At 37.9% G+C, this 27,804-nt stretch overlaps 1 protein-coding gene across 1 annotated transcript; it reads right to left on the bottom strand.

Annotated features, from left to right (window-relative positions):
• HPF1 (histone PARylation factor 1) lies at positions 1 to 27,468 on the bottom strand. Its single transcript, XM_080796475.1, has 8 exons — positions 27,277 to 27,468; positions 23,661 to 23,820; positions 21,199 to 21,388; positions 19,522 to 19,620; positions 11,560 to 11,710; positions 7,396 to 7,483; positions 2,694 to 2,866; positions 1 to 249 (listed from the first exon to the last, which is right to left on the bottom strand). Exons 1-8 carry the CDS (start codon positions 27,322 to 27,324, stop codon positions 118 to 120), a joined length of 1,041 nt encoding a protein of 346 aa, XP_080652601.1. The 5' UTR covers positions 27,325 to 27,468; the 3' UTR covers positions 1 to 117.
• Between the last annotated feature and the right edge of the window lie 336 nt (positions 27,469 to 27,804).

The raw sequence follows: 27,804 nt of genomic DNA, 5'->3' as shown, positions 1-27,804 counted from the left end.
TAAAAGTTTTTAGTAAATATTTCCATCAATTTATTTTCTATATTCCTTAAAAACAAACAAAAATCACAAGTTTAATACTAACACTTTAAAATATACACCAAAAGAAAGCCAACTCATTCATGCTGAAAGTTGGTCTATGTTTTCTTTACTTCTGTTTGCCAAATGATCTTCAATAATTTCTGCAAAGAGATTCCTCTTCAACAGATTATATGCAAGAGGTAAAAGCTGGCCAGCAACTTTATGAAAATACTGAAAAATAAAAGAATATAACATTAAGTAGAGAGTATAGCAGATGCCCCAGTAAGTAGCAAAAAATACACTGAAAAAGCTCTTGTTTAACAAAGCATACTCTCCAAATCATTTTAACTACTTTCTAAATTGGTTAGGAACAGTGAATTCACACAGACACTTAGCACTCTGTTCAAGAGGCAGTCCTGTAGTTCTAAAAGACTAATGGTACATCTTGAAGAAAATTCAGAAGAAAACTAAGTTAAAATTTTAAGCTTTCTTTTGATCCCTTAGATAAGGATCATCATCCTTTTTACTTGCCCCGAACTATGTGCTCAAATGCTTTTCCTTCTCTAGTGGTATCCCTACCGGGTAAGACTTTAATCATTATTTTCCTTGGTGTTTATGAAACAGTATGCGGAATCTGAGTTTTCAAATCATATTCCCCTTTATCTTCAAATTCTCCCTCCTCGACCCTACCCTGTAACCCTGCTCCATCGCTTAAGTCACTGCCTTGGGTTTATCAAGTGACTCAGACTACTGCTATTTTACTTATATACTTATACACACACACACACACACACACAATATATAAACTCAAAGAGAAGCTGGCAATGCTTCTGTTGATGGCATTTAGCACTTAATAGATGCTCAGTACAGTGCTAAGCCTTTTCATATGTTTAGTACAGAAACCAATCATTTTTAATTAAGTTGATGTTCACATTATTCTGATTGGTCAATGACTGTTATTCTGGCTGTTAAACATTTTGATTATTTTTACTGATAACCATCTATAAGGTAGGCAGAGAAACACACTGATATGGTTTGGAGCAGAGTTCTCAAAATAGACTCCCCTGCCCAGTGGCATCAGCCTGACCTGGTTAACAGGTCAAAAATCCAAATTCATAAAACTCACCCCAGAACTCGATCAAAACTGGGAGGGTGGGCAGTGTTGGGGTAAGTACACCGATCTGTGTTCGATCAGCTCGCCACATGGCTGTGCTACATGCTGGAATTAGCCACTGGTTTCGTCTTGGTGCCCACACTAGTCTCAAGAGCAGGAGTGTTACCAGCACCCAGGAGCATGTCAAATACAATCTCAGGCCTCACCCCAGATGCACTGAAACAGTCTGCATTTTAACATTATCTCCAGGAGATCTGTATGCACTTTACAGTTTGGGAATTACTGATTTAGACACTAACTCTGGAACCAGACTGCCTGCAAACCTGAGCAAGATGGTTTACCTCTTTATGGCTGGTAGGTGACATCATAGGTTAAATGAGAAAGGGGTGTGTGTCTGTGTGCACGTGTGCAGACATTTTATAGCTAAGAGAGACAGGTACAATGGTGTTCCTGAGCTATAAAATGTCATCCCACACAGTCACTAAATGGGGAAGATGGGACTTAAAACCGAACAGTTTAGCTCCAGAAACATGCTGCAGACACTACATCTCGAGGCAACTACAGCGAATAAGCACTGATTTAACTGTTAGGTAGGTCTTTCCTATTTAATAAGCAAAGATCATGACCAAAAACAAAACAAAACAAAAAACCCCAAAACTCCTATGTTCTAAATAATTTCATTGAAAGCCTATTTTAAGATACAGTGGCCCCCACCTTATTCACAAGGGATAGGTTTCAGGACCCCCAGTAGATGCCTAAAACCACGAACAGTATCCTCTGTATTCTGTTTTCCTATATGATAAAGTTTTACTTCTAAATTAGGCATAATAAGAGATTAACAAGTAATAAGATAGCTTCAGTACAGTCTATTATAAGTATTCTACATGAATGTGGTGGCTTTCCAAATACTGTCCAACCTTTCTGAGGATGATATGACCTGACAAAATGCCTACATAGTAAGATGAAGTGAGGTGAGTGATGTAGGCACTGTCCTACAGTGTTAGGCTACTATTGCCCTCCTGACAGTATCTCAGGAGGAGGATCTGCTTCTGGTCCACAGCTAACCACAGGTAACTAAAACCAATGGAAGTGAAGCCATGGATAAGGTGGGTGGAAGGCTAGGGACTATTGTAGTATTTACTTTTCATCTAGGAATTCAAGCATAAGAACAAATACCCCCACCACAACAGAACACCAAACAGAGCCCTATGAAAGGTATGTGTACACAGCTACACACATACCTAACTAAAGGGCACATAGCTGTATAATACGTCTAATAAGTCAATTCACTTTAATGGAAACCTGAAGGCAAATAATCTTGGTTATTCACCTCTGGCAGAATATAAGACGAATTTCAAATAAATATTTTCAGACAGATGCTTACCAAAAAGTTCCTTTTAGAAAAAAAAATTCATTTGAACACACAAAATGACTTTATATCCTGCCCATGCTAGTGGGGACATAAATGTGCATGCTGTAGTATGCCTGTATGTGGAGTGTGGTGGGGAAGAGAGATTCAGTGACGGTTGGGAGGTAAGAGTTTTTTTTTTTTTTTACTCACGTGTGAGCCATAACAAAAGAGATCCATTCCCAGCTCAAGCCCCATACCATAATCACATTCATCATTAGCAAACTGCACAAAAGTCATCATTTCCTGAATGGGAGCAAAAGCTTTTAATCTGTCCTCATCACTTGGTGCCTCAACAATTGTCTTGCAAATTCTCTTGAGGTTGGCTGTAAGAAACCAAGGATATAAAAAGATGATCCACACCCATCATCAAAGATAAAAAGATACTAAGCTGGATTTTTCTTCAACAATTTCTACTAGTACAACAAATGCCACCTTGGGTGGCACTACTGAATGGCAACTTTATAATTTAAGAAAAATGGCTTAACAAAAAAGATTTTTATATTAGCAAAGTGTGACTATTTTACCATGGATCTAGTTGCAATCATGATTATACATAAGCTTTTGAAGATTTTTAGTAGGCTAGTCTGCAGATCAGCAAACTGTGGCCAAACCTGACCCACCCTCTGTTTTTAACTGCCCTCACACTAAAAATGTTTTTCCATTTTAACCAGTTGGAAAAAAAAAACTATGGTAACAGAGACCATATATATGTAGCCCACCTCTGGGCTAGACCATATTAAAAGCTGGATTAAAAAAAAAAAACAAAACCAAAACAGGCCATAAGGTTTATTCTTTATTGTCCTGTCCTACCTGTCCTACTAAAAACATATATATACAGAAAAAGACAATATAAGAAATAAGAAATCATTGCTGAATTAAACCTTTACCAAAGTGTGGGCACAGCAAAAGAGTAATTTGAGGTACGAACACAGAGAAAACTTCTAACGTCTAAATTTAAAAAGCCAGTGGTTTAACATTTTTGTTTTGGCTTTCAACACTTTTTTCCCCACTACTTTCTGGATATTGGTGCGCATCAGATCTCAGGGTGTGTATGAAGGTACTTAACACTAATCAGAGTTCATCATACCTTCTTTTTGACCAACTACTTTCCTCAGGATAAACCAATAATTAAAAAAATGGGTATTATTCAAACCAACCAACAAAAATGCATTTTTTTTAAGATTTTTATTTATTTATTTGACAGATCACAAGTAGGCAGCGAGGCAGGCACAGAGAGGGGGAGGCAGGCTCCCCTTCTAACAGAAAGCCCGATGAGGGGCCCGATCCCAGGACCCTGGGATCATGACCTGAGCCGAAGGCAGAGGCTTTAACCCACTGAGCCACCCAGGTGCCCCCAAAAATGCATTTCTAAACCAAGTGGCTGCTATATTGGGGGGAGGCGAAGATTCATTAAAACATTAACAAGTTACACCTAAGAATGATACATAATTTTAAGTTTTATATATAATGCACAATACTCTATTAATACTAACTACAGTTACGTAAGATGATCAAGAGTGGTAAAGAAATATCAGGGCTTTTAACCTCCAAATTTGAATATATTTGATTCAGTTGTGACGATCACACAGAATGCAAACTCTACGTGAAGTCACAAAATATTATTTTGTTCGTTTTCTCACCTTTGGTAGATAAGTGTAACATTGAACAAATTAACACTTATCACCTATGTTCCTGACTCAAAATAGTTGTGACACATTTATTGGTTTGAAACTTTTTAAAAGACTCTATACAAACTTCATAAGCTTTCTTTCCTTTTCTTTAGAAAAAAATCAGTGCCAATCATTTCAAGGAAACAGATCTGGTCTCCATCAAAAACCTTCTTAAGGATGGAAAATGGGTTCCTTCCTGCACCCAAAGAAGATGTAACTAATCGACTGAGACCCTTAGAATCTTTCTCACCACAGTGCTTCAGGCAGCCCCTACAACTCACTTAGAGTTGGCATGGAATTAAAGACCTACTTGTCTTCTGTTAGCAAGTAATTTAAAGTTTATCACTTTCTGATGTCTTCTACTTTCACTCCAGGCAAATCATATATGGACTACAAAAGAATAAGCAATTTACAACAATTACTAAGCTACCAAAATACTAAACAGAGATGAAAATATTCAGCTCACCAACAGTGTGAGGAAAAAATCTGTTCTTCCACCAATAAAAACTTCCACAAAAATTCATGTAACAGAAGCCCAAACTTAATACCTAAATGAAGCCTTAAATTAACCACTCAAAAATGCTACCTTAAATGTTACTATTCAAAACAATGATTTAGAAGCTTCAACGCTTGGTTCTTATTTTATCCTTCTACTACCAACAACTGGAATACTTAAGCTAAGCCATAGTGATTGTGCCAAAGTTAAAGTTGGGCAACTAGCTAAGCAATTATTCTTTGGTTAGTGGTAAGCACACTAGTCAGAAAGACCTAAATTTAAGATCTAGTTTCCACCTGAAAATGGGAATAAGACCTACTTTAAAGAGTGGGGTGAGGATTAGTGTGTATGTGTGTGTGTGTGTGTGTGTATATATATATATATATACACACACACACACATACATCATTTGATAAAAATCTATTATGACATTTATAAATTTCTCAGTTAAAGGCATCTTATTTGCAAGGTTAGAATGTTACGTTTAAGCAGTTTCAAAGGGGAAACTGTTTAGGAACAAACTATATTGCGATTTGCTGAACACTGCTGCACATTAATAAACTGCCAATCAACTGTAGTTCCTGGCAAACAACACTAGGCAAAAGCAAGATGATACCAGGTCCCTAACTTTATGGCTTGCTGCACTTCTCAAACAAAAATAATTAAACCACAGAAGGATCTAATGTCTAGAATGTTAGCAAAAAGTAGAGATAAATAATGATTTTGGACATAAAAATGCAGAACCACAACCAGGGTAGGGTAATAAGGTTTACTCCAGGGTATTGCAATTTAATACCTACTACCCCTGAAGTTTTAATGACTCCTAGATCCACTACAAAGGTTCTTAGACTTTCCCAAGTAAGACAGTAATTCTGCTTTATAAAGCTCGGGGTGCACTAGCACACAGGTAGGCAGAAAGTTAGAGTATAAGCAGAAGACTGAACAGAAAATAGCAAGAGCCTATACTCACTCCTTCCCCAGTAGAGACTGATTATCTCTGACTTCAGAAAGGAGATATAGGACAGATTTGCCTGTCCAAAGAAAATGTAGGCTTCCTATGTAATTAAGTTTTTTTTTGTAGCTATATTAAAGAAATATATGAAACTAATTTTAAGATATTTAATTCAACCCATCATATCCGAATAGGAGCATTTCAACATACGATCAATATTAAAAATTTTAAGTGTCAGTTTTTTTTTTTTCAAGATTTTATTCATTTATTTGACAGACAGAGGTCACAAGTAGGCAGAGAGGCAGGCACAGAGACAGAGGGGGGAGGAAGCAGGCTCCCTGCTGAGCAGAGAGCCCAACGCGGGGCTCGATCCCAGGACCCTGAGATCATGACCTGAGCCGAAGCCAGAGGCTTAACCCACTGAGCCACCCAGGTGTCCCTAAGTGTCAGTTTTTAAAGTTCAATGAATTAAAATAACAAATTTAGCTCAATTGCACTAGCCACGTATGAAGCACTCTATAGCCATATGTGGCTACTGGCTACCATATTGTATAGCTCAGCCATATTTTCCCCATGGAATTCCTCTAAAGACGTAGGGGTACAGCAAAAATAATTACACATGAATAGCTGTGATTTAAGACACCAATCTCGGCTGGAGACTCTGCACAACAAAGTTTGAGAACAGTTGCTTTAGAAAACTGGTTAAAAATACAGATTTCGGGGCGCCTGGGTGGCTCAGTGGGTTAAGCCTCTGCCTTCGCCTCAGGTCATGATCTCGGGGTCCTGGGATCGAGCCCCGCATCGGGCTCTCTGCTCAGCGGGGAGCCTGCTTCCCCCTCTCTCTCTGCCTGCCTCTCTGCCTACTTGTGATCTCTGTCTGTCAAATAAATTTAAAAAAAAATACAGATTTCTAGGTCCCAACACCAGAGACTATCAATCAAAGCTGACTAGTTCTGTTCTGAAAAAATGGATGGCCAATATTACATGTTTGGGCAGGACTACTTGGTTCTTGAGGAAGCGCTAACTTTTATTTCCTCCTAAATTTTATCCTCCTTGGAAAAGGATAACATATAAGGGAATGCCAAAAGGGATGTTCAAAGAAAGAAGGAAATGGAGGAGAGGGGAAAGAGTTGAGAATTGATTTTTCTCCCTTTTTTCAAAGTATCAATAACTAGATTTATATATAAACAGTCCATTTTCAGAGTTTTTGTACTTGTAAATGAAGCAGTTCAGGATCTTGGACTTCTGAAAGCTAAAGAGTCTTAAACACAGATGAAAAATTTTTCACAAAGGACTATAAAACCACACACTATTTCAGTAATTTAGTAAATTGACTATAATGTCAAATGTCTGAAATAGTTCAGAAAAAGTAACCCAGGCAACAGGCTAAAATTCTTTAAACTCTTAAAATTAACCACCGTATTTTGAGCCCTATTAGGTAAGCACTGTGCTAAGAACCTTACATATTCTTTACATTCCAAACATCCCTATATATGAATAGTATTCACCATTATTAACCATTTTAGAGACGAAAAAGACAAAGTTTAGTGGGGTTAAGTAATTTGCTTATGGTTACACAGCTATAAACCTAGTTTTAATTCAGGCCTGACTGACCCTAAAACTTGAGCTTGCTCTTTATCCACAAGCTCTACTGATTGTCCCACAAAAAGCATACTTACCTACTTCTCAATACAAGGAAAACCTTCCACACATATGCATTAAGAAATACATTACCATCTGTTTCAGGGAGCTCTCTGTACCCAACATCATTTTTATCTACTGGGACAACCAAGCCTGCACCATGAAAGGTCTTTGTCACGACCTAAATAAAAAACATAAAACCACTGGTAAACAGACAAAATAGACATGGTACATAGATATAAACAACGGCAAACTCTCAACACATCTGTCAAAATGTAACATTTAATGACATTCATTTTGGAGTCCACTGCTGAAGTTTAGTATTATTTCTTCAAAATCAGCAAAATTTAAGTACATAAAGAAATGACAGAAGAGTGAAACTGGGTTTTACTAATTGCACTCAGAAGTCTGCACCCTGATTTGGGAGGAAAGAATGCCAATGCACCCTATTATAAGAGGCAAGCCAGTATGTAAGTTTCCTGTTAGGTCACTATATTTTCTAGGTAGGAAGCATAAGGAACTAAACCTAAAAGGTCAAGGAATAGTTTCTGTTAGCAGGAAAATGTAGTGGGACAGAATTTCTCTTGTGCATCTCGCCAACTTTAGGGCCCCCATTTTTACCTGAAAAATTCAGGCTTGTTTTTGCAAACTTCCCCAAAATAGGGCAGTTTTCAGTTTTGTGCTGCCCTTTACAGAAGCAAAATAACGTAACCAGTGATCTTTTAGAAAGTGGTAATCTTCAAAGACAAGAACAGGCCCAACCACAACAACCACCATAACCCTTCCAGTCTACATTTTTTTTATGCACAACAGTGGTATTATTATCAGGTCCTTCCTTAACAAAACAACTACTTCGAATATTACGCTTACTTGTGCAGCCAGTGAAAACTGCCAAGACAGAAGGACACAAGCCCCAAATTAGCTCATTTTAAAGTCTTCTCACCTAAGTCTCTAGATCTTAAAATCTATTTCACTCAGATGCCCCAATCTCTTGCTGCTTTCATTCTTTCTTAAGTAAAAGAAGGGACAGATTATTCAAAATAAGTTCTCAGACAACAACTCACCATTTGCAAGAAAAAAAAAAAAAAGTCACTGTTGTATCTTACTCTATACCAAAGTAATTTGCAGTTGGATGTCAGGATTAAATATAAAAATAAAACCAATGAAACTTCTAGAAGGCAAACACTTTTAATAATTTTAGAGTGGAGAAGGAAAAGACAGAATTGACTACATAAAATTTAAAAAACCAAATAAAAATCAAGAGCAAAAGATACTGATAAAAATATCTGCAATATATACAATAATAAAAATAAGATGAATGTCTTTAAACTATAGAGGAGTCTTACAAGGAAAAAACATCCAACTTAAAACATAAGTAAGAAAAGGTGAATTCTAACCCTGACAGAAAAATGGCCAAACTTCAGGCAGTTCACCAAAAAAATACAAATGGCCAGTAGATAAGTGAAAAATATTTAATGTCCTTTATAATCAAAGAAACACTAAGTAAAACAATGACATATCATTTTATATCTATGCAAATGGAAAACACCAAAAGGGACTGCTAATACCTAGCAATGGCAAAGGTATGGGGAGAATAGGCACTGGTACATTGTTTCTACACTGGGAACATAAACTAGCTTCACTCATACAGGCGAGTTCTGCAAACAAAGAAAATAAACTCCACAAAATGAAAAACCAGCAAAGAAAAACTGTTGTTTTTCTTTAAATCTAAATCTTGAAATCACTCTGGACCTGGCAATACTACATCTGGTAATTGCTTCCAAGGAGATAATCAAGTAAGTGTGCAAAGAAAGGTATAGAAGGTTATACATGGCAGGATTTGTCTTTATTTGTGAAAAGTTTAAAGAAACCTAAGCTATGAACATCAGCACACTGCTCTGCAGCCATTCTGAAATTTATGAGGTGAGTCTTTAATTTAGCAATACAAAATGATAATCATAATCACAAGCATAAAAAAGCAGGTCATAAAACAGTATTGATAATGACAGAAAAAGCAAACATCCATATAGTTACTAGCTTATCTTCTCTTCCACTCAGGCTGACACACAACAAAACCATGGGAGGTATATATTTTCGTATTTACAGATGATTAACTGCACTAATTTTCCATAAAGAGGTAGCAATTATTAGCAAAGCACCAAAATCCTAATTTTATTATGAAGAATAGGGTTACAAATTCAGGAAAGCCCTGTGCAAGGGTGGGGGATATTCTGAGGCACCAGAATCAAAGGATGGAACGATGGAAGGATGTACTCTCATTTTATAGCAATATTAAGTCAGTTTTTATTTTTAAAAATGAAATCTAGGTATAAAAAAAGGTAAAGTGGCTTTTGGCCAATCAATAAGATGGAGTGGAAAAAAAGCTAAATATCAAAGATGTAAATTTAGGTGTCAGGTCACTTATGATTTTAAGCAAGGAACAAAGTCTCTGTAAACCTTGATTTACTGATTTATGACACAGGATAATTCCTCCTTTGTTTGCAGATTTGTTGTAGAGTTTGAATGAGGTAACTCGTAAGGGCTTGGCATTCCAAAGCACCATAAGGTATCATCAGTATAAAAACAATTGTTTCTCATGTATTATATAGTGCACTATTATACTAGAATGGATATACTACTCTCCTACATAAGAACAAAGTCATTAATTCACATATACGAATGGAACTGAATTTTTCGAAACTAGAAAAATATGAATTAAATGAATATCTGACAATAAAAGAACAAACTTTCTTTTCAATAGAAAAGGAAGAAAAAGCAAAATCAGCAATTGATTGTCTTTGGGAGGATAAGATCATGGTTGTCTTTTAAGTTCTTTTTTTCTCCCTTTATGTTCCTACCAGTTAATTTTGTGGACAGAAAAAATATATACTAAAAAAAAAAAAGAAAAACCTCACGGGGAAGGGAGCCAGGACAAATATACCTATGAAATTTAAACTCCAATGTCATCTTATAATTATGGGGAAGGATTAAGGAAATCTCATCTGAAATAAATTATAATTGATGGTAAAAAATAAGGTTCTGATGAAAGAATTTTCTATCTGCTATTTTGTCTACATAAGTACAGTTTTTAGTCAAGATAAGTTAGGAATACGTAAGTATAAGGCAAGAAATGCTCATTAGGTGGGAGAGGCTCCCTATGGAAACTAGGAAGGTAAATGGCAAGATAACATCTTTAAGTAATTTAAAAACATCCCATTGCAGTGGCTTTCGTTCAAATGCAGTTTTAGAAATTATTTCTGGCCTCTAAGACTAAAGGAAGACTTGCTGAGACTGCAGTTTAGTGACTATGACTTATGTGAGTATCACGCCTGCTGCTGAAGTAGGATTTTCAATAACCAAATTCACTAAACTACTTAGTTACCAGTGTTAGTTTATCCAGGAATAACCAGTACTTAATTTGGCCTAGAACTTTCAGATGAACCTGTCACAGCAAATAATGGTGTGAAACTGGAGTGCCCTCATTCCACCATGAGAAATCTCCTTCCTCACCAGAGGTTATAAGAACAAAATCCTATAGAATTCTCATTTACCCCAAAGCAGAATTCTTCTATGTTGTCTGTTAACTTCTTCTGATTTTAAGTGAAAAACCAAAAGGATCCAAGACCCAGAAATCTTTCCTGTTGACAAAACCCTCCACTCACAATGCAGGTGTTAAGAGAGTTGCAAAAGGAAATGGTAATAGAATCAATATGGGAAAAGGAGACAGAACTGCTTAGACACACATTTGTTGCAGAAAATGAGCAAATCTCAACACACATTGTCCTCCGAAAGGGAACTACCTTTGAAGCCCTTAACTAAACCACTCTAAGGCATTCCTTCACAAAACTACTCTCCCAAAATACCTTGTGCGAAATCAACCATCCTTAGCTATTAAAGAAGAAATGCAGGTAAATACTATGCACAAAGCTGCTTTCACTCAGTTCTATGAGATGTGTAACTGGTAAAACAAGATGAAGAGAGTGGGAAGTCCTGGCATGAGCTAGCAACCAGAGCAGAACCATCTGCTAGTGCCTCAGTCTAACAACTGATGAGAGCCACCCAACCGTGCCCCGGTGCCACCCTTCTAGCAATCCAGGGGACGGACAGCCCTGGAGCGAGCCCCCGAAGGGTGACATCTAGTTCTCCTCAGGATGTGGCAGGAGAAGGAAGGATAAGGTGTAGGTGGGAAAGAATCAAGAGAGAAAAAAATCCTACTGAGTAGCAAAACAGTCTGAGACTAACAGATTTAAACCGTACTTTCTTATCTCTCTGTTTCATCTTCATGGTTCTCTGTTCCAGTGAGTACCCAAGTTCTCTGGCTGCTTCTGTGAGTTTTTCATCTATGTTTTTCAAGAGACTAGTTTTCTTTTTATCTGTTACTTCCTTAAGCTTTTTCATCAGAAATAATCTGAAAAAGAGTAAAAGCCCTCATTATTATGTAGGCCCCTGTACTAAGGACACAGACTTTGGGACATTAAGGGAGTATATTACAGACATCAAATTCCATGCAAGAGAAAGACTGCAGAATAATTACCAACAGTTGTCTCAGAACTCTTAACAGACTTCTTCAAACAAGAGAAAAGCAATTATCAATAAAAAAAGCTACCAGTCACAGAAACAGCAAACATGATTCAAGTTTGTATTCTCTCTGTAATGTCTACAATTAAGACATAAAAGGTATTTTAAAAGCTGAGATTCAAACCAATTTTAAATCGTATCACTGGACATTAACATATGGCATACTGCTTTGGAGAAGTGTGGCGTAACAGAGAAAAATAGTATGCAGATACCAAAAAGGAGTTTCTTTAAAAGAGCCAGAGGATACTTACAATACTTAAGATCAGCAGATTTTTTTCAAACGTTATCTACAAATTTGTGTTAAGATAAATTTAGAAACTGTAAGGGGAAATCGAAGCTATTTTATAAGCTTATACAAAAGCACAATCCAAAATAATTTTATTTGTTTATTTTTTTAGACAGAGAGAGCAGGGGCAGAGGGAGAGGATGAGGAGGGACAGAGGAAGAAAGAGAATCATGAGCAGGCTCCAGGCCCAATGCAGAGGCTGTCGTGGGGCTCATCTCATGACACTGAGATCATGACCCAACCCGTAATCAAGACTTGGATGCTTAACCAACTGAGGCACCCCTGAAATAATTTTCAAGTATGTGAATAGTACAATACATTAATGCCAGTTACAGAAATAATTTCATGTTTTATTACAAGCAGGCTAATAAGACTTTTCCAGCAGAGCAGAAGGTCAAGTATAAAATGGAGAGCTGGAAGCAGCACTCCATTGGACACAGAACTAATCCCCTTCCTCTATACCCACTTCTATACTCCCAGGAGGAAACTTGCCTCTATTTGCTACTAGCATTTGATAGTTTGCTATAGGGTGGGCACTGTAATGAGATTAAACATTTAGAGTGGGTGCTACTCGAATCCTCATTTTACAAATAAGGAAACTGAGACACAAAGGATAATCGTCTTATGCAATTCATAGACTTAGTATGAGTAGATTAAAGTGCACGGAAGCCCAGACCACCAAAATCATTGTCTTCATTACATAAATCATTACAAAATCATTGTCTATAGTACATATATTACACCTAATATTACCTTCAATCTTGACCAGCAACATATCAAAAGAATGTATTTACATTAACCATAAAAAGCAAACTAATCATGTCAGGCCTAGGTGAATCAATCTTTACAGTCTTCCTCACCCTGTCTGGGTGCATCTAGGCAGACCTTCAAGTACTCTGTGCCACTTGTTTTCATATTTCCATGCACATACTATTCCCTTGCCTAGAACACCCTTCTTCCCATTCTTTGTAGTAAGTTCTTCTACATTTGTCAAGGTCTAGGTAAAATATTCTATGAAGACTTCCCACTATTTAAAGCACTTAGTGGCTGTCTTCCCGTAATTATCGCATTATTATGACTATTTCTGTATTGGTTTATTAAGCTTTGGTCTCTTGGCTTCAAGCCTAATCTCTAATACTCCTCCGCTTTGTGATGCTTAAAGTTGAAATATTCAAGCTGAAACAACCACCATGAACATTTTATACTGTTACATTAAATCTGCTGGGATATACTTTGAAACTTGAATGAATCCTTCAGTGGTCATTTGGAAATTATTGGCTCAGTAAGTTATGCAGATCTTACAAATATTGAAATTTTACATTTTATCAAATTTTTTCCATTACAGAAATTGAAGATGATGCAAACAAATGGAAAGACATCCCATGCTCAAGGACTGGAAGAATATTGTTAAAATGTCCATACTACCCAAAGCAATCTACAGATTTAATGCAACCCCTATCTAAATACCAAGAGCATTTTTCACAGAACTAGAACAAACAATCCTAAAATATAGAACCACAAATGACCACAGATAGCCAAAGGAGTCTTGAAAAAGAAAAAGAAAGCTGGAGGTTATGACAATTCCAGATTTTTAAGTTATACTAAACTAGTAATCAAAATAGTATGGTACTGGCATAAGAATAGACACAGATCAATGGAACAGAATAGAAAGCCCAAAAATAGACCCAAAAATGTATGGTCAATTAATCTTCAACAAAGAAGGCAAGGATATGCAGTGCGAAAAAGATAGTCCTTCAACAAATAGTGTTGGGAAAACTGAACAGCTATATGCAAAGAATGAAGCTAACTGGACCACTTTTTTATATCAAACACAATAATAAACTCAAAATGGCTTATGGACCTAAATGTGAGACCTCAAACCATAAAATTCCTAGAAAAGAGCACAGGTAATAACTTTCCTGACATTGGCTATAACAAGAGCTTTCCAGAAAGGTCTCCTGAGGCAAGGGGGAGAAAAGCAAAAATGAATACTGGGACTACATCAAAATGAAAAGCTTCAGCACAGGAAACAACTAACAAAACTAAAAGACAACTTATTGAATGGGAGAAGATATTTGCAAATGATCTATCTAATAAAGGGTTGGTACCTAAAATAAAAAGAACTTCTATAACTCAACACCCAAATCACAAACAATCCAATTAAAAAATAAGCAGAAGACATGAACAGACCTTTTTCAAAAGAAGACACACAGATGGTCAACAGACAAATGAAAAGATGCTCAGCATCATTTATCAAGGAAATGCAAATGAAAAACTACAATGAGGGGTACCTGTCTGGCTCAGTCAGAAGGGCATGTGACTCTTGATCTGGAGTTGTGAGTTTGAGCCCCATCCTGGGTAGAGAGATTACATACATACATACATACATACATAACTACAATGAGATACCACCTCATACCAATCAGAATGGCTAAAGTCAACAACACAAGAAACAAGTGTTGGGGGGGATGTGGATAAACAGGAACCCTCATGCACTATTTGGGAGAATGCACACTGGTGCAGCCACTGTGGAAAGCAGTATGGAGCATCCTCAAAAAACTAAAAATAGAATTACCAAATGATCTAGTAATCACACTATGGGGTATTTACCCAAAGAACACTAGTTTGAAAAGATATATGCACCCCTATGTTTACTGCAGCATTATTTATAATAGCCAAATTATCGAAACGGTCAAAGTGTCTATCAATAGAAGAATGGATTCTTTTATCTAAAGAAGATGTGGTACATATATACCATGGAATATTATTCAGCCCCCCAAAAAAGAATGAAATCCTTGCCAACAACATGGATGGATCTAGAGAGTATAATGCTAAGTGAAATAAGCCAGTCAGAGAAAGACAAATACCCTGTGATTTCACTCATATATAGAATTTAATAAACAAAAATGAACAAAGGGGTAAAAAAAAAAAAAAGACAAACCGCAAAAACCCAGATCCTTAACTATAGAGAACAAGTGAACTAGCAAAAGAAGCAGTCAACAAAACCAAAAGACGACGGACAGAATGGGAGAAGATATTTGCAAATGACACATCAGATAAAGGGCTAGTATCCAAAATCTATAAAGAACTTATCAAACTCAACACCCAAAGAACAAATAATCCAATTAAGAAATGGGCAGAAGACATGAACAGACATTTCTCAAAAGAAGACATAAAAATGACCCACAGTGGGGTACCTGGGTGGCTCAGTGGGTTAAGCCTCTGCCTTCGGCTCAGGTCATGATCTCGGGGTCCTGGGATCGAGCCCCATATCAGGCTCTCTGCTCAGCAGGGAGCCTGTGTCCCCACCACCCTCTGCCTGCCTCTCTGCCTACTTGTGATCTGTCAAATAAATAAATAAAATCTTTAAAAAAAAATGACCAATAGACACATGAAAATATGCTCCATACCACTCAGCATCAGGGAAATACAAATCAAAACCACAATGAGATACCATCTCACAGCAGTCAGAATGGTTAAAATTAACAAGTCAGGAAATGATGAGAATGAGGGAAGAAAAGGAACCCCTCCTACACCGCTGGTGGGAATGCAAGCTGGTGCAGCCACTCTGGAAAACAGTATGGAGGTTCCTCAAAAAGTTGAAAACAGAACTAACCTATGACCCAGCAATTGCACTACCTGCTCCCCACCCCCCCACTTGTGATTTTTCTGTCAAATAAATAAATAAAATCTTAAAAAAAAAGTATTCAGAACTTATGTTTGAAAAATCATTGCCTACAGTAATAAATTCATATTACCTAGGACAGCAAGGTAGGGTGGCAGAAAATGTGGGGGCAGCAGGCAAAAGGAAAAAAGATTATTTAACAAGTTGACCCATGTACTGGCCACATTTATTCTTTTACTATGTACCAAATGTTTTAAATTGTATTTGGGTCTGTATAAGGTAAGCATTCACTAAATGAATGTTTACTCATTTCAAATGTTCACTTAAACTTAATTAAAATTATAGAAGTATAATTTTGGGCTACATTTATTTATTTATTTATTTTTTAAAGATTTTATTTATTTATTTGACAGAGATCACAAGTAGGCAGAGAGGCAGGCATAGAGAGAGGAAGGGAAGCAGGCTCCCCGCTGAGCAGAGAGCCCAATGTGGGGCTCGATCCCAGGACCCTGGGATCATAACCTGAGCCGAAGGCAGAGGCTCAATTCACCAAGCCACCCAGGTGCCTTGGGCTACATTTAGATATACTCATAACATGTATTTTAAAAAGATATTCCTGGGTCCTACTCTAGATGTACTGAAGTGGCATCTCTAGAAGTAAGACCTGCAGAGCTCAAGGTAAAGTACTTTTAACCAGTAACTCATGAGGTTCTGATATAGAGGTCTGAAACCATTAACTAAATAGCAGTTATCAAAGAATGGTTTGGAGACCCTGAAACCCTGCAGGAGGTCTGTGAGGTCAAAACTATTGCTATAATTATTTTAGAGGGAAAAAAATGTGAAGAGAAAAAAATTATTCTTAATTTTGTGATCCAAAGGTAAGTATTTTATAGACCGTATGAAAATGGAATCATCCCATGTTACTCTTTTTTTGACCTCTTCACATAATGTATTAAACATCTTTCCAAATCAACAAATCAATAACCTGGTATTATAGTGTACTGATATTCCATATTTATTTACCTAATTTTCCCTATTGCTGGATGGGGGTGTTTTCTCCAGTTTTTTGTTTTTATATACATACATAATATATACACATATCTATATACCTGTCCAAAATTTCTTTACATAAACAGCTAGGGGCGCCTGGGTGGCTCAGTTGATTAAGCCACTAACTCTTGATTTTGGCTCAGGTCATGATCTCAGGGTTGTGGGATCAAGCCCCAAATCAGGCTTCGTGCTCAGCATGGAGTCTGCTTGTCCTCTCCCTCTGCTCCTTCCTGACTTGTGCACATGCTCTCCCTCTCAAATAAGTAAACAAACAAACAAAATCTTAAAAAAGAGAGAGAAACAGCTAGCTAGAAACGGAATTGCTAACTTAAGGGTATAAATGTTTACTGAGCTCAGTACCTGGCAATGTTAATTATTTGTCAAAAAATCTTTTTTTTTTTTTTTTAAGATTTTATTTATTTGACACAGAGAGAGCACAAGCAGGAGGAGCAGCAGGCAGAGGGAGAGGGAGAAGTAGGCTCCCCATGGAGCAGGGGGCCTGACTCCGGGGCTCTATCCCAGGACCCGGAGATCATGACCTGATCCTAAGGCAGATGGTTAACTGAGTCCAGGCACTCCTTTCTTTGACCATTATTAAATTTTGCACAAAGAGAACTAGTTTCTCTGGGCATAAAAATAAATTGTTTATTACAAGTGGTTTTCCTTAAAAAGACAAATGGTCTTCCTTACAAAGGGTCCTTCCTTAAAAAGATCTTCCTTACTCAGGTTGATACAGAAATAAGCTAAGCGCTCTGATTAGTTCACTTAAGTAAAGAAGGAAATAACATTAGGTACACAAATACTTCCTGGTCTTCACCTAAATTATCAGTTAATCACCAATTCTTTTTTCTTTCTGCTAAAAAAGTGAAACAAAACACAACAAAAACCCAGAACAGTCTTAGATTATGTTAGACAACCACTGTATCCTTCTTTTTTAAAAAGATTTTTAGTAAGACTAACAGACTAATAAAAATTAGGCATTTTTCCATATCTAAGTATTTGTAGAGTGAATAAATTATTTATGGAGCATCTATGAAAGGGCAGGTGCATGGGGAAAAGTCTCTCTGCCCTCACAGAACTTGTATGTTAATGCAAGAGACAGAAAATATGCAAGTAAACAACTATAGTTTCTAATAAAGAGACCACCAATTTAAACTGAATAAATCTAAATAGCTTAAAAGAATATATAAATAAGAAGCAGCATTTTATAAAAACTCAGAGGCATCAGGAGATAAAAAACTTTTTTTGGACATCTACCACACAACTCCTCTTTTAGATACATCAGTAGGTATGCAGCAGTCTAGACAGAGCACTGACTGACTTAGTTTAAATTCTATTCACTGCAAATTTGCACTATCAAGTCACAGAGAATACAAGACTTTTTAAAATAGGGCATTAGGGGTGCCTGGGTGGCTCAGTCGTTAAGTGTCTGCCTTCGGTTCAGGTCACAATCCCAGGGTCCTGGGATCAAGCCCCGCGCCAGGCTACCTGCTCCATGGGAAGCCTGCTTCTCCCTCTCCCACTACCCCCTGCTTGTGTTCCTTCTCTCACTGTGTCTCTGTCAAATAAATAAATAAAAATCTTTAAAATAAATAAATAGGGCATTAAAAGAGGTCACAGAAAACATGATCTACTAATGTTTACGTTGACAAAGATGGCTTTCTTCATTTTATTACAATGTGAATTGCCCAGTGCTCGCTTCGGCAGCACATATACAATGTGAATTGCCCAGCTGCGGGGAGATTGCTTCAAATCATGTCTGTGGCTAGTAGAGTGTGAACCGGATCACGAGGCTCCATTCTGAATCCCTTTCACATTAGAGCTGCTCAATTTCCCAGACTACTCTTCAGCTCAAGCTCCACGTGGGGCTTAGCTTCTCTCAAACAGAAACAACTCCCTGGAAACTGAAAGACAGGAAGAGGTACTAGGTGGAGAGGGTGTCTGTTTCTACCAGTGAGTCCAGTTAGAGGCCTCTGATGCTCTATATAACAGGTGCAGCTGCGATGTCAGTGCCTGCTCCTTAGCTTCCATCACAGCTGAGACACAGAGGCAAGGCATCCCTTTTACTACCACAGGTTAAGTCAAAGACGATGTGGTCCTAGGGCCACTCATGGCAGCAGATCCTGACTGCCCCAGCTTCTTGATGGTGGCAGAGTGAGCCAGTGCTGCCACACAACTGGTGCTCCCTGAGACTCATCTCCACTGGCCCTTCCAAGAATTTCATGAGCACCTGACTTTTTTTTTTAATTTCTGGATGGTCAACATATAGTGTTATGTTAGTTTCAGGTGCACAATATATTGAGTGATTCAACAATTTATGAGCACCTGCTTTTACCTATTAAATCTTTGTCAGAACTGTACACAATGGGTTCTTATAATAGACTCTTAATGATGGTATTTAAAATGTCTAAAAAATCTTTTGGTTTTGCTATGGGACTGATGAAGTCAAGATTATGTAATATTTTCCCTAAATAAAATAATTAGTTATACAAGAGGTTTTTTTTTTTTTTGGTGAAAAGTAGCAGAAGTGTGGGTAAGAATACTGCAAGTCATGGAAATGATCTTTAGAAATGTAAAATTTTAGAGTTACCTCAACATCCCTCAGTGGTGGACTGATATAGTAGTACAAAAACTGCAAACAAATATTATAAATAGGAGGGGGATTGAAATATTTTCTTACTTGACTGCGGCAAACACATTATCTCCGTTTTGAGCAATTGTGCAGTTTTTCTTTGCTTCATTTGTACCAACATATACAGGAAGTTCATCAGGAGAATCCCTGTTTAAGCAAAAGAGATTAAAAATTTAGCTGCCCATGATTTATCAGGCAAGTAGAATTTCAGGCCTATAGACAACAATTTATGTATGCAGTTTTTTAAGAAACTGGAACAAATTTGCCAGGTTCCTAGGAGACTTAGAGTTTAAGTTTCTTAGGAATATCTACAACAAATCTTACTTATAGAAGAGATCCTAAAATTAAAATTCTTAGTCCTAGTTATCTATATACCTAAATACAAAGAAAGGAGGAATAAGGCCTGTCAAAAGGAGGGAAAATTATATGCAATCCTCTCTACCCGTTTTATAGTCTATGAAAAAAAAAGGTGGAAAAACAAAAAGAAACAGGATTGTAAAATGTGAGAAGTGAAAGGATAAAATTTATACACACACACACACACACACACACACACACACACACACACGACACCAAATCCTTTTATTTTACAATCAAGGAAACACTGGAGAGACAAAACGACTCAGCCAAGGTCCTAGTAAGTTAATGGCAAGGCAAAAAGCAGAATTCATATAACTCAATCCTCAGCCTTGTGTGCATTCTGTAGTACCACAATCCTTTTCTTTTCTTTTTTTTAAATTTTATTTATTTGAGAGAGGGAGAGAGCATGAGAGGGGAGAAGGTCAGAGAGAGAAGTAGACTCCCCACTGAGCAGGGAGCCCAATGTGGGGCTTGATTCCAGGACTCTGGAATCATTACCTGAGCCAAAGACAGTTGCTTAACCAACTGAGTCACCCAGGCACCCCACAACCCTTTTCAATAGGCATGTTTCTTCTACTTCATCTATTATCCTACAGTTAATCTTTAAATAACAGCATCTCTACTCGTATAAGTGGACAAGGTATTTTATCTCTCAAGCTACTTCTACTTCTTAACATTCCAAGCACTTGCATGTATATCCATTTAATCCTTTTTTTTTTTTTTTCTTTTTGGTGAGAGAGAGCGAACAGAAGCAAGGGGAGCGGCAGGCAGAGGGAGAGGGAGAAGCAGACTTTCTGCTGAGCAGGGAGCCCGATGCGGGACTTGATCCATCCTGGGATCATGATCTGACCCGAAGGCAGATGTTTAACCAACTGAGCCACGCAGGCAACCCCCATTTAATCTTCATATTCCTACTAGGTAGATACAATTATTATCCTCATTTTTACAAGAGGAAACTGAGTCACAGAAAGTCACAATGACTAAAGGTGACTGGCACATAGTCTGTCAGATAATAGAACCAGTCTGATTCCAAAGCACATTCTTAATTCTTACGGCCCCTGGAAGCACATGGCTAATTTAAGTCATGGCAATTCTCTAAATTACCTTCCTTGGGCTAAAAGAGTGCTCCTAGACCCAAAAAGTAAAGAAAATTTATAACCACAAAGGAAAAACCAGTGAGGTTAAACCTAAAGAGTTCACTCATCCTAGGGTAGGTTAGAATGGCAATATCAAGAACATCAGATGCCTATGTATCCACCAATCAGAGGGAAATATGTCCTCCATCTTGGGTGAGTCCAGCAAATGCCTATTTATACTCATTAGAAGGCCCGGTAGCTGCATTTTAGAGAAGAAAAGATCCTTTACCTGAAATACCCCATGTGGAATTGAGTTTTATTATCTCCAATAATAATGGTCTGGAACTCAGGAGGATCATAGTAAAATCTCCAGTGAAGGTTAAAATTCAGGCTTGATGATTTTTTCTTCATTTTATGTTTTCCGGCAAGGATATCATAAGGACCCACTAATCGAAGTCCAAGGCTTGTGGAAAGTGAATCTATAAATTAAGTAAGTTTATGTAGACAATAACTTTCTGAAGGCAGATAGGAAATAATGTCTTTTATTTGTAAACTACTTCTAAGCAATTTTCTTAAAAACAAAAAACAAAAACCACAAAACTTCAAAAGTGAAAGAGCTTCAGTTACATTTGAAGACATTAGTTATAAATACTCAATGAAAAATCAGAGCAATGAAAATGTGGCACTTACACTTAAGATTTTCTCTTAAATTTACCACTGATTACATTTCAAACATACGGCTGTTTCTTATTTTGGCCAAAGCAAAACGGTTTTGTATTCTCATGGGCATTTTAGAGCTTAGAACACTTACCTTATCTCATTACTGTATTGTCGTTAGCCTCAAATATTTGTAGCACACCCATATTAAGGGAGAGACAAGATAGACAGTAAGTGAATGTGCACTAAGGAGGGTAAACAGTTTAATAAAAAATGTATTTAATGAAAACATTTCCATTCCCTTCCCTCTACCTCAGCTAACTATCACTCTCAATTCCTTTGTCTCTGGCTAACCCTAACCCTAGATGATTCCATCTTCTTTCTCCCTCCACAGATCACAAAGGGAGATTGCTAAATAAAACTAGAATTATGGAATGTAAACTTCAAACATATGTGTTCAAAATATGCTTTTACAGCACCAGGTGGGTCCTTGTTGCTTCTTTAAGAGAAAATAAGCACTCCAGGCAGGATCTGGATATGTAAGGAGATGGGGATGAAGAGAGGAAGAAAATTCTGATGAGGCAACATGAATAAAAGCCTAGAAACAGTTTATTTAGAAGGAGGAAAAATAGTTCAGCTTAGCTGGAGCTTAAGATAGCATACACTAATTTTAAAAGCAACAAAAACACTAAAATCACCCATCTCATTAGCCTATAGAGATAACGAGGTTATTAGTCTGGTATACAATAACAATGTTTTCCTGCCTGTATGACTATATATAGTTATTTTAAAGGAAATCATGCTGTTTTGTAGTGTTTTTATTGTTTTCCATTCTTTCTTCACTCAAATTTTCTGATTATTTTTCCATGCTATTAAATATTTTTTCATAATTTTTAATAGCTGCACGATAGTCCATTGACAGACATTTACTGCTTGTTATTTTTTTACTCTTCTAAATAGTGCTTCAGTGAATATCTTTACTAATATATGACTTTTTGGTTTGTTTTTGTTTTAAGTAGGCTCCACACCCAGTGTGGGGCCAACAGGGGGCCTGGGCAAACTGATGACCCTGAGACCAAGACCTGAGCCAAAAATCAAGAGTTGGATGCTTAACCAACTGAGCCACCTTGGCACCCCTTTGCTAATACATGTTTGTGCAGTCATGAATATTTTTAGACAAGTTGCTGCACGGTTTAAGTGTTCTGCTATATGCCAAAATTCACTGTTATCTACTAATCCACATTTCCATCAGTAGCATATGGGAGTACTTCTCTCCCATCTGTGAAAACATGTGAAAAGTAACTTTGTCACAACCATTATCAATTCTTTGTGCATCCTTTCAGAGACAGCATAAGGACACATAAGGTACATAAGAATATGTGTGTCCTTGACTTTTTAAAAAAATACAAATGGTAGCACTCTACACACATTTTCTTTCTCACTTGAAATATTTCAGGCACAATACTTTATCATTACCTAAAATCTACCTTGTTCTTTTAAAACTATGAATATCCTGGGACGCCTGGGTGGCTCAGTTGGTTAAGCCGCTGCCTTCGGCTCAGGTCATGATCCCAGGACCCTGGGATCGAGTCCCACATCGGGCTCCTTGCTCAGCGGGGAGCCTGCTTCTCTTGCTGCCTCTGCCTGCCTCTCTGCCTGCTTGTGTGTACTCTCTCTCTGACAAATAAAAAAACAAAAAACAAAACAAAACAAAACTATGAATATCCACTGATAGATGTGTTAATGATGGGCTTTAGGCCATTTCCCATTTTTGTTTCAATAAATATCACTGAACATGATTTTTAGTTCACCTAATTCTGAAGTTCCTAGAACTAGAACTGCTAAGTCATACTAAAATTCCTGCAATGTATCAAAGCACTTGTTTTCTTTCAAACCCTCATCAAAGTGCACTGTGAAATCATTTACCTTTGCCAGTGTAACAGGAGATAGTCACATATTATTACAGCATTATTTTATATCTCTCTTAGAAACATGTTTGAAAAAGTTCCTTTTCTGTGAACTTAGATCCTTGGTGCAGTTTCCTACTGTCTTTTCCACTGGTAGAAGCAGGAGAATGATTCTGGAGCAACTCACCAGCTGGGTTTTCAGGATCAAGTTCTTCACAGAACTTCCAGAAGTGATAGAAGTCTTCAGGCAGAGAAAGCTTATAATGATTTTCTACTTCTTTTCGAAGGTCACTGGAGACATCAGCTTCACAGGATTTACTTTTCTTCACATCAACTGTTTTTTCACACTGAAAATCAGCATACAAAACTTTGTTTCTCCAAAAGTAACAATATTACTCATTTTTGTTCACCCGACTCTGAGAAGCATGTTTCCCTTACAACTCTACAAATGGTATTTCTGAACAAAATCTAGGGATTCTTTTGGGCAAAGGAAAACAGTATAATATATAGCGATCAAGAAGGATGCACACAGCAAGTCTATAAATATATTTCTCTAAGACAATGGAAACAGAAAAGAAAAAAATATAAAAGAAAAAGTAAAGGGCAGGAAGAATAAGAAAGAGGAAGGTTTTGCCTTCTTTGGGTAAATAGGTCATCATGCTTTTTGTTTAAATAGATTCAGTGATCACACCAGAAGCCAACTGTCAGAAATAACTGGATAATAGTGGATTTACCAGCTAAAACTATTATTTCAGAAAAAGCCCTTTAATGTCAGAACTATGTTATAAAACTCAATCTCTAATATCTCTGCAATATGTTCACTGCGTAAGTACACTAGGTTTTATAATGCCTATTTGATAAATGTCTGTAAAGATAAAATGCTGATGGGCGCCTGGGTGGCTCAGTCAGTTAAACGTCTGCCTTTGGCTTGGGTCATGATCCCATCCTAGGATGGAGTCCAGAGTGGGGCTCCCTGCTCAGCAGGGGGGTCTGCTTCTTCCTTTCCTTCTGCTCCTTCTCACTATCCCTCTTGCTCTAAAATAAATAAATAAATAAAACCTTAAAAAAGGAAAAAAGGATTAAAATTCTGAGTTAGAGGTTACATATCTTTAGTTTTCTAAGTAGCAAAGTTCCTCTTTCTAGGAACCTAGATCCTTTCTTTTTGGACTAAATTCTTTTGGACTAAATTCCTTTCTTTTTATTCTTCCTTTCCACCTCTATTAGTGCAACAGGAGTGATTTTGCCTCTCAGGGGCACATGTAGTAATGTCAGAACTTTTTAGTTCTCACAAATTTAGTAGGAGAGGGAGCTGACATTTAGTAGAGGCCAGGGATGCTGCTAAGCATTCTGCAATGCACAGGGTTAGCTCCCTGAACAAACACTTAAACGGGCTCAAAATGTCCACAGTGTGAGGCTGAAAAATTTTTAGATATTTCTCATTCATATTTATATTCTTCCATTCTCCTAGTAAGCTCAAGTTTACTGATGTTACTTTATGTATCAAAGTCTACACAACATATTTATGATTTAGATGACATACAAGAATGTTCTTGATAGCACTGTTTCTAAGAGCAGAAAAGAGAAGAAATGAAAATGCCTATTGACAAGAGGATAAAAAATTATAGGATTTAAAACAATGGGATATTCCGCTTAGTGAAAAGGAAAACAGCCACACACAACAATATAGATGTCTTAATAATATAATGTTGAATGAAGGAAAAAAGTCCTTGAAGTTTATATGCAGGACAATAGCCTTCTTAAATTCAAAAACAACAAATAAATACTGTTTGTGATAAGGCTATAAAAAGAAGGCAAGGGAAAACATGAGGATGGTAGCTATATAAATGGAGGTGACAGGAAGTTAGGCAGAAAAGATAGTGAGAAACACTTGTAGAGCTAGGGTCAGGGTTTCAGTTCTGGGGTAGGGCAATGGGTTCACAGGTGTTTTTTATATTATTAAATAAGGTAAAAGAGGACCATGCATTGACAAATAATAGTTTATTGTGCCAAGGATTTTAATGTGTCTGAGGTCATAAAAAAATTAAACAAAAAGGCTGTTGAAATATGGATCCAAAAATGCATGCTGATAATAAGTAACAGTAAAAATGGTAAGTAATAAATAATACTAAATAATACTTATTATGCACTTACCATGTGGAAGGTCACTGTTCTAAGCACTTTCTGTGAATTAACTCATAACCCTCTTAAGAGTTAGATACTATTATCCACATTTTACAGATGAGAAAACTTAAGTAACTTTCCTAAGTCCCTAACCCATAAGTAGAGCAGTTAAACCCAGGTGGGCTGGCTCCAAAGCACAGATTTATCCACTTTAGGCTACTTCTCCAGTTACATACAGAACAGCAGGAACGTTATCAAATGCTGACCTATTCTCCTTTGTTTTTACAGCAGTCTTTGGTTAGGCTTTCAAAGACTCGTTCAAACTTAAGATGTTAGAAAGAAAAGCCTTATACTACCTTGCTGAAAGGCAGTTTTTCCTAATGGTTAGGCTGCCTGGGTTGACTCTTGACCTTCCTGCTTTCCAGTTGTCACCTTAGGGAAGTTACTTAACCTGTGCCTTATTTTCTCATCTACAAAAAGGGCATGTAGTACCTATATCACTGTTGTTAGGAGGAATAAGTCGTTTGTAAAAATACACAGAATAGTCGTAGCACATAATATTTAAGTGCTAACTATTACTGTTAGCTATGGTCTCTATAGACTCATTTTCATCTCTGATATTTCATTTCTAATACTATCACTCAGTCAAAGCAGTTTATAGCACCTTCAATGGGAAATAAAGATTTTTTTCAGCTTTGTCTTAACTCACACATGATTTCAGCATCCTCAAATCCCCAATAACTAGAATTTAGGGCAGCTGTCCCCTTCACAGGCTACACTCATCCTTCACTCTTTGTCTAGAAAGCATGACCCAATATAAGCAATGCCCAGAACTAAGGTCCTCTAGCAGATAATTAAGCTAACACTGTCCTGCTCTACCAGTTTATAATGCAGAGTAATTCTGAAAACTGTCCTTATCACAAGGACACTTCTCCCCTTCCTGCCTCTCCTAAGAGTACAGCAGTATTTGCAGAACTTCTGAAATCGTATAAAAGTAAGAGAATGCAAATACTTTATGCTCCCCCCACCCCATTAGTGAGTGCCTTTACAATCAGGTCCCTCTTTCCCATCTCCGACTGCAGCCAGGCCCAACTCTGCTGTATCTAAACATCCTCTACACTTATTTCTATTTCTTATCTCTTATTTCTCTTTTCTTCCTTCAAGGGTCATGTGCAACTTGAATTGCCCTTAAAAGATTTCCTTAGCAACCCCCTGGGACTTATATCCTACTTGAGTGTTTCCACAGCACCTTTGCAACAACAGCGTTACAATGCCAAACAAAACCTTTGCAGTAAAATATATATTCACTGTGCCCAGCTTCCGCAGGCTGGGGGCTGTACATGGGGCAGTGGCGGCACCACGCATCTTGAAACCGCGGCGCCCGGCACAGTGCCTGGCGTATAATCGGTTTCTAATCAATTTGTTGCTGGTTGAACCAATGAACCATTGGTTGTCTTAATCGGCTTCCCCAGGAACCGCACCGGAAGGAGGGCAGAAAATGAAAATTTCAAAGTTCTTTGCTCCAAACCCTAGCATAGCAGGAAACAGCGGCCCTGCGCAGACCGCCGTTCCCGCACACACAGCAGCGATTCAGTGATTACTGGATAAGTGCAACGTGCTGTCCCTTGCTGCCTTATCACCCAAAGGGCCTTGAGGATCCCACACATCCTCTGTAGCGGTACCTGCTGCCCCTCCCCGCCGGGCTTGCGTTTCCCGCCACCGCCGGCCATTCTGTAGCTGCAGCACCAGCAGAATCCCGCGTCCCGCCGTTGCTTCCGATCGCCGCCGACTGCTTCCGGTTCAAGAGATTCCCGTCTGAATCCTGCGCAGCGGCGGCCGTGCAAGTAGAACGGAAAGGCTCCGCCTGAGCCCTGCCCCCCAGGATCCTAGGAGGGGCTGGCCGAAGCTCCGCCTACTCGCGCGCGGGGAGTGAGGGCGCTGCTGCAGGCGCGCTTCCTGGCTGTCCCCAGGCGCAGGCTACGGTCTCGCCGGCTAACTCCAGGGATGCTCCCGAGACCCCAGAGTCCCGAATTTGGATCCGTTAAGATGGTCCGGCCTTCCTTCTCAGGTGTTTAATAGTGGCAAGGCTGGATGTCTGGTAGTGCCGTCACCCAAAACTCTCGTTTTCCCTTATTGTATATATTTAAAAGATAATCGTTGTGTTCCTCTTTTCCACCTCTCTCTCCCTCCTCCACTATATTGTTATTAAC

Source organism: Martes martes (genome assembly GCF_963455335.1).
Source record: "Martes martes genome assembly, chromosome: 2".
NCBI lineage: Eukaryota > Metazoa > Chordata > Mammalia > Carnivora > Mustelidae > Martes > Martes martes.
The sequence above is the reverse complement of the archived record's forward strand: the minus strand, read 5'-3'. Positions and strand labels throughout refer to the sequence as shown.